Source organism: Anopheles ziemanni, chromosome 2, assembly GCF_943734765.1.
Source record: "Anopheles ziemanni chromosome 2, idAnoZiCoDA_A2_x.2, whole genome shotgun sequence".
Taxonomy (NCBI): domain Eukaryota; kingdom Metazoa; phylum Arthropoda; class Insecta; order Diptera; family Culicidae; genus Anopheles; species Anopheles ziemanni.
Genome location: NC_080705.1, coordinates 12,500,917 through 12,508,321, shown reverse-complemented (window position 1 = coordinate 12,508,321; position 7,405 = coordinate 12,500,917). Strand labels below are relative to the sequence as shown.

At 43.7% G+C, this 7,405-nt stretch overlaps 2 protein-coding genes across 2 annotated transcripts; one reads left to right on the top strand and one right to left on the bottom strand.

The window, feature by feature from the left end:
- The first annotated feature begins 2,518 nt into the window (after positions 1-2,518).
- LOC131291054 (DNA fragmentation factor subunit beta) lies at positions 2,519-4,569 on the top strand. The gene is made up of 4 exons (XM_058320246.1): positions 2,519-2,863; positions 3,209-3,332; positions 3,397-3,582; positions 3,650-4,569. The coding sequence occupies exons 1-4, from the start codon at positions 2,720-2,722 to the stop codon at positions 4,447-4,449; spliced, it is 1,254 nt and encodes a 417-aa protein (XP_058176229.1). The 5' UTR covers positions 2,519-2,719; the 3' UTR covers positions 4,450-4,569.
- Positions 4,570-4,894: 325 nt separating this feature from the next.
- LOC131292985 (uncharacterized) lies at positions 4,895-5,637 on the bottom strand. The gene is made up of 2 exons (XM_058321065.1): positions 5,568-5,637; positions 4,895-5,495 (listed from the first exon to the last, which is right to left on the bottom strand). Exons 1-2 carry the CDS (start codon positions 5,635-5,637, stop codon positions 4,996-4,998), a joined length of 570 nt encoding a protein of 189 aa, XP_058177048.1. The 3' UTR covers positions 4,895-4,995.
- Between the last annotated feature and the right edge of the window lie 1,768 nt (positions 5,638-7,405).

Below are 7,405 nucleotides of genomic sequence, written 5' to 3'. Positions count from 1 at the left end.
TTCACAAGTTTTTTCTTTCTTTTCTTTTTAGGAGAACCCTTTCGGTTTTGTTTTTGGAACCGACCATAGTTTTCCATCCAGTGCCGTCTTCGAAGCAACGCGCGCAACAATACACAGAAAAAAAACGAGAGAATGGCATGGACAACGGCGGAAACGTGGAAAAGAAGAACGATCGCTGGAGGAAGATGCAGTACGGAAGCCCAAAAACCTGGATGGTGGTGGTGGAGGGAAAGCCGGGTGGTCGCGCGGAACCGCTTATTAATTATTAATGTGCCGATTTCCGGTTGACGTCAGTGTTGCTGCGGAGTGTTTCCGAGGCACAGTACATACCCCACCGGGTGTGCGTGCCTGTGGCGCATACCACTGGCGCCCGCCCGCCCTTCTGCCTCCCCGTTTCGGCGATCGACGAACTTGTTTTTGGCAAAACTTCCCACCAACAGCAACACCAACCGTTCCCTTCCCTTTGTTGCAGTGTGCAACAATGTATGATGCCGCCGAGCTTCCCTTATCCGAGCAGGTGGAGCTTCTTCTTGCTCGGGCACCGGTGAAAAGTGTGCAGTCCGGACCGGTGAAACTGGGAAGAAAGTTTTTCTTGAGAATTGACCGAATTTCCCCCTCCTTTTGTCACATGTCTATTGTACTTCATCAGGTGCTCTGGTGGATTTTAGAAACCCGGCACATGTTGGAGTACACTTAACGTGCTGACGAAATGCCATCGAAAGTGGTACGAGTTCGGGTTTTAAAATATAGTTTTAAACGAAGGTGAAATGTTGAAAAGGGTACGAAACTACTGCAGCATTGGAAAAACTCATAATCATTCATCGTACGTAGAAGCAAGTGTATAATAAATTAACATGTTATTGATTAGAGGTGGTAGAGAACTTAAATAAATCACAGTAAGAGAAAAAGTGAACGAAGACGAAGCTCTCAACGTATTCTGTAAGATCTTCGACGAATAGAATATTAATTTTTTATTGGATAAGTAGTTAGGTAAAACGTGTACTTACTAAATTATAAATAAATGGTTCGAGTATTGCATCTGGTAAAAATGACTGTTGTTCTGTATCCTCTCTTAATGAACAGCAAACGTTCCGATCAGGTCATCGGCCTTACTGTAATGAATGTTGCTTATTATTCAACTAAGGATTGTGTTAAGTTTGGGCAAACTTATATTGGAAGAACTCGAAAGAAAATGTTTCATTTGATCACAAACTTTAAGAATTGTGTGCAATTGACGAGAAGCATTTCACGTCATTACACATTTTAAAAACTAATTGCCCATACTTCACCCACTGCGTTTGCTTTACCATATTTGAAAATGTAGGGACATTTCAAATGACTGTTATTACTCCACTTTTCCTACCCTTTCACCGTGACTGTGTGAAATTTCAAAAAGCTGGTTGTAGAGTGGCTTACTGGTTTTCAAGAAAACGAAATGAGAAATGCCTTTCGGAAATTTGTTTATCGCTTTTGAACACATATTCCGTACAATTGAGATAATTAGTATAATACGATTAACCCATCTAGGCTATTTGGTAGCGTTTTGTTTTAAAGGGTCTGAAAAAAGAAGACTTGAGAACAAATTCAACCCTATGAATGTTATTCTAAACTGAATTAGATGATCGTTTGTGAGCGGATCAGTGTAGACCAATGTTGCCGTAAAACTAAATCGAATGCTGCTAACGATTCAAAAATAAATAAATGCAAATTCGAGGATAAACCATTTTGCTTACGCATAAATCAGTTTCAATGTATTTAAACGAATTTGAAAGAAAACTTCCTTCCGAGTATTTTATGACTAAGAAAGTGAGTATAAATTCAATTCATGAGTTCAAATTCAATTCATTCTATTATTATGCTCGTCGGTTTCCTTCTCCATGCATATAGCAATACTTTCCTCTATACAATCTAGGAAATTACCAATATTTTCCCACCTTTTCTTTGATGTTGCTAAACTTTGCCTCTAGAAGAACCTTAATAAATACGATTCCCTTATTATAAACGTACTGCTGTTTGTTTGACTGCAACTGAAAATCACTGAAAATCGTTAAATGCATTTTTGAATGCAACGACGAATGCATTTCTTTTGGAACGGGGATGCCTGGGTTCGCGAATCACGTAAGTTCCGATATTGAGATGAGTCCACTTATGTGAACGACTGAAGGCCCGTATACACGCTAGCTGGTAAACTAATGACAGTTCATGATTGACTACTGGTAATAATGGTTCTTGGTGAACATGGAACGAAAAACAGTTTAGTCACGAAAAATATAATGCTATTTTGTTCCTCAGATCCAATGGGGTACGAAAAGGTACAAATGTGTACCATGAAGTTGTGCATCTTTCAATGTTTTACTGACGCAATATAGCTTTCGTGTATACAGGGCTTAATAAACACCCAAACATACTTGTCAGGATATCACGAATCTGACACCTTTTAGTTGAAAGCTGACTGCCGAGGAGACGACACATATCCTTTTTCTTCGTCGTTAGACAAGTGGTCCGTGGGGGTGGTAAAGGTCGTTCCCATCGGGTGCAGCAACAAAAACATCTTGCAACGGGAGCGGAAAATTAAACAACATTTGTCCGCGAGGGCCCGGACCGGTGTTATCTGTGCAAGCCAAATACCATTCTTCTGGTCGGTTTCAGTCAACAGTGTGTTTCTGGTTTTCCAATCAAAAGGTTTCAAGGGTGGCAATTTCAACATTCATCATCCGAAATGTTCAACCTGTTCACGTCGGCTAAAACGGAGAAGCAGGGACTGCAGGGCTACAAGATAACTGATGTCGAGCGGACCCGCAAGTACGGGGTAGCGGCCAACTCACTTCGCATGCTCCGAGCGAAGGCGTCCGAAAAATTCAAGGTAAACAACCTCCGGAGCGGAAATGGTGCTGCTGAATGCGCAGAACGTGTGTGCGGCGCGGGCACGGCGACGACGGGGCAATGACATTGACCTGTTTGGCACCGTGGCGTCCAGTTTTGGATGGTGCCTTGTCCGGTCCGGTGCATTTCTTACCTTATTTGGGGGGAAAAGGTTGATGCTGTAGATAAGGAATAGACTTTTCTCCTTGAAATCTGACTTGTGATTTTTTTCCAAATGCTCCTCATTGCACTGTAGTGTCAAGGTCAACCTGTAAATGGGTCATAGTAAAAATAAATGTCGTAATTTTTGGAGGTGGGTTTTTAGCGCAAATTCTCTTCCTTCCAGATTGCCGAATGCCGCGTCTATCTTGCACAGGATGGCGTGGAGGTGACCGACGAGGACTATTTTCGGACTTTACCGGCCCAGGTATTGTTCGTCGTGGCGGACAAGGATACGATTGTGAAAACGGGTGACTAAAGGATGCCCTTCAACTGCGGGACAAACGGGTTAATACATTGACATTAACTTTACAGATTTTGAACTAATGTACAATGCCATCAAAGCAACCCACACGGAGCTGCTCAATGCGGGTGAATTGGCTCGGCAGTTTGTGAACAACAATCAGCCGGAAATTTCCAAGATCCTGTACGACGCACAGCGCGGCCGGGACGATCTTATCAAGCGTAGCTCCCGGACGGAGCACGAAGAATGGTTTGAGGGTAAGAAAGTTGTTGAAACGTCTTCGTATTCGTTGCACTTTTCTCACGAACGCTTTCCTCCCACCAGGAATTGATGATCGAGCGGTAAAGACGAAGGAAGAAGTAATGAAACGGCGCGGTCAGGATCGAATCCGTGGTTACTTTTACAAAACCAAGGACGAACTGACGAAATGTTCCATGTACCGGGCGAACCCGATCGCCCGCGAGTTAATCGACGAAATGCTCGAGCTGTTCCGGCAGCTGCTACTTGGATTTGACTATTTTAGCTGCATGTTCGACCGGAGCTGCCAACGGCGAATCACGCTGGAAGAACCGGACGACAAGGGTGACGAAACGGACGCCCAGCGCATTCCGCCGAAGAAGCTGAAACTGGTGGTTAAAAACTCACTCGGTAAAAACTGTCGCATCGAGCGATACAATGTGGCTCTGTGCGGCGAACGGGGAGACTTTCGGTGCATGGGCCTCTGGAATGACGAACGGTGCCGGTACGATGGACACCGGATCAATCCGTACGCGAGCCGGGAACACTTGATCCTGTTTCAGGTGTGGAATCTCGATCATCAGGTGGAAATAAGCCGCGCCGTGCTGCCCTCCATCCTGGACAATGTTGAGCGTATGGTGGCGGCCGACGCGGACGGGGTTATCTGCAAGCTGCACGGGCGCCGGGGCAAGAAACTGTCTGTGATAACGTACTTTCTGGAGCTGTTTACGCTGCACAACTTGAAGCTGGTGCACATCGTGTGCCACGATAAGGGTGTCCACGAGTTGATCTCGAATGGTGCCATCATTTGCGATCGGTGCGAGGAATACAAGTACATTAAGCAATTCCAACGGAACGTACGTTCCAACGAGGACGCGTTGCTGTAGAACGGCAATCGCGTTGCCTGCCTCCGATCTCCATACAGTAATAAGCCAAATATTTAAGCAAAAGTTAAGCATATTTATCTACAAAATAAAGGTCAAACCACCTCACATGTACGCAATGTGTTCGCTATTAACGAACCAGCTCGGCTTCTTGTGTATTATTCGATTGCGAGGACTCTAGATTGGGAATTTTTGATATTATCCATCGAGTATTTGGTAGTAGTAGGCTATGAAAGAAATTTGACGAAAATTTGCTATCAATACGAATTTCTCGAGCCATTTAGATGTTTATTTCGACGAATTGTATACAAAAGGTAGCTCGCTTTCTTTATTTACTCTGTTTAATTTCTATTTAGTAGGGTGCCATTAATGCTAACAATTAGAAAAATCATCTTGTACTCACTTCAACTACATTGATTTGGCATTGTCAGTTCACAATTAATCATAGTAACGTATTTAAGAATAATAAATAATATCTCTGCCACGAATTAACGGGTTAGTAGATGGATCAAAAAATCCTATACAAAACACTATACCACCGCAAGCTTGTTAGAACATAAATTCTAAATCTGGGATGTCCACCAGTGGGAAATCGTCCACCGGAAGCTCGAGTGGCTTCGGTGGGGCTGTTTCGTAGTAATTCCATGTCGCATCGAAGTCTGGAAAATCTAGCAGATCCGACTGAGCGGGTGTGGCACGTAAACGTTTCCGCTCGATCGTTACTTCAGGAATATCGAGCATCTGGTCGAGCAGGTCTTCCCGGAGGCAGTTTGCCTGACCCCATGCGTATTCTGCATCTTGGGGTTTAAAGGGGTCATCATACCAGATTTTAGGCTGCGTCTTCCGGGGTACGGCTGGCTTCGTGAAGTCCTTGCTCACTTGCTGCACAATTGAGGTCGCCTGCGCTTCCAGGGAGCTATCGGTCGGTCCGTTGTGCGTTTTTCCTTTGGCATCTTGGTGTACCGCTGTCCGCTGCTTCTTGTTGGTTAGATCCTTGAGCGCGAAAGAAGATGGACGCGTTTCACCGCTCTTCGACGACGCAATGGATTCTGTGCAAAATGGAAGAATTGAGGATTAGTCAAAGCGAACGTAGGAATCACACTGCCATTGCCTAAACTTACTTCCAACCGGCAGGTTTCCTTGCACAAGGTTCTGGTTGTTAAGTATTCCGAAAGCACGAGGGGTCGCCATTTTGGAACGTTTCTTGCAGGATATCTGCCGTGTACAGAATTGACAAAAAATACTTTTTTAGTGAGGAATATTTTAGAATGGCGTCGCTTGAACAAACGAACACTTTTAATGCCGCTAAAACCCGTTGAATGTTTGACAGTTCGATGCGCAGTGATGGCTATACCGAACCGCACCCAGCAAATCCGTTTTTAAAAGAAGAATTATGTCAGCAGTTCCTCATTTTGGAACTACTTAGATTTTGAGGGATTATATTTTAATTCGAATCGTTATAAAGGATTTATAGAAACGTTTTATTTAAAAAGTGACAACAAATAACGAAAAGACTATTTTTATTTATTTATAGACTTCATTTGCTCTTGTATTCATAAAACCTACCAGGGAACTAGGTACTCTAGAAAGGAGTTCCTTTTTTCATCACTAGTTTCGAGAGCTGCTGAAAGTTTGAAATTTTAAACTGAGCACGTTCCAAGTTTCGTTGTGTCGTATGATGAAAAGCATACCACTGTTTGATTATGAATTAAAATTGTTATAAAGCCATCACTTCTTGCATTATCGCAGCGCAAAGTGTTAAATTGAAAAGTACAGGTCCTCTGCATCAACGTTTCTGATTGACTATTTGCAGAAGCAACATCTGTTGAGTGTACTAGTGTACTGTACGAACAAGTAAAAGATGGATAAATGTTGCAGAAGTCAAAAATTGTTATAAAAAACAAGCTTGTGCTAATCAAAAGCGTATGTTAAATGTGATCCTCTCTGATTTTGATTCTGAAATATCGATCTGACGCATAAGATGAAACCTTCAATTTGCAATTGTTTTTAATAAAATATCGTTTATTGCGCATGTTACATAAATATGCTTACATTTCTTTTTTTACAAGTTTTTACAAGCAACAGTCAAGAACGTTTATGTCCATCACAGCATCATTGTTTCCAATGATGTGGATTACATAATTAGAGAACAAATGTAAAACAGATATTCGTTTTGTCGGGCTAAGTCCGCTTAGTCGTGGGAAACGAATGTGATTGAAGGAGGACGGACATCCTGTTGCTACTCCTATCAGTCGATGCAGCAGCAGGCCCCAAGCCGGAGCGACTCGGGGACACAAAGAAAATTTGTGCTTCAGGGTATCTACACACGCAGAATACGAATAGTTGGGGTGTGAGGTTTTCCTTATTTTTAAGGAGAGCTCTCCATGTACTGATTTCCCATGTGCCAGCATGAAGAGTGTTGATCGCTGTGTGGCAGACAGTTCCCTGCTGCCGATGTTGACCTAGACAGGCTTCCAGCGATTTGTTGGAGCCCTTTGGGCTATCATGGGGTCAGGTAATCATCATCCGACGGAGTGAATGGGACAGTTGGATGACAGTCCGGACGCAAGGGTACGGTGGTGGTACTGCTGCTATATTGGCGGGTTTCCCGCAATGGCAGGTACCCCTGTCTTGCGAAGTACCTGTTAATAAACAGGGCGTGCGATGTAATCCTTGGGACGAGCAGGCTTAGCCAACCCGGTTTCTTGGTAAAGCTAAATGAGGCAGAGGTATCCGGATTCCTCCAGAGCCATTCCATAGCAATGACCCTATGATGTTCGAGACCTATGACACATCCAATTGTCGTGCCCCACAAACCGATGCTACGAACCATAGTCTTGGCAGGAGAAAGGTTTTTAGTAACACAATTTTTAGCGCAAGACTCAGGTCCCTTACCCGGTGAAGCCACGGTGTCCCATGGCCTCGCGGATGTTGATGGAGACGCCTGTACAGACTCAGA

Bases quoted from the DNA above. Each gene is read 5' to 3' on its own strand.
- LOC131291054 (XM_058320246.1), top strand. From the start codon at position 2,720: ATGTTCAACCTGTTCACGTCGGCTAAAACGGAGAAGCAGGGACTGCAG. The intron at 2,864-3,208 runs GTAAACAACCTC...TCTTCCTTCCAG, and splicing joins AGGCGTCCGAAAAATTCAAG to ATTGCCGAATGCCGCGTCTA. The intron at 3,583-3,649 runs GTAAGAAAGTTG...TCCTCCCACCAG, and splicing joins GCACGAAGAATGGTTTGAGG to GAATTGATGATCGAGCGGTA.
- LOC131292985 (XM_058321065.1), bottom strand. From the start codon at position 5,637: ATGGCGACCCCTCGTGCTTTCGGAATACTTAACAACCAGAACCTTGTG. The intron at 5,496-5,567 runs GTAAGTTTAGGC...CATTTTGCACAG, and splicing joins AGGAAACCTGCCGGTTGGAA to AATCCATTGCGTCGTCGAAG.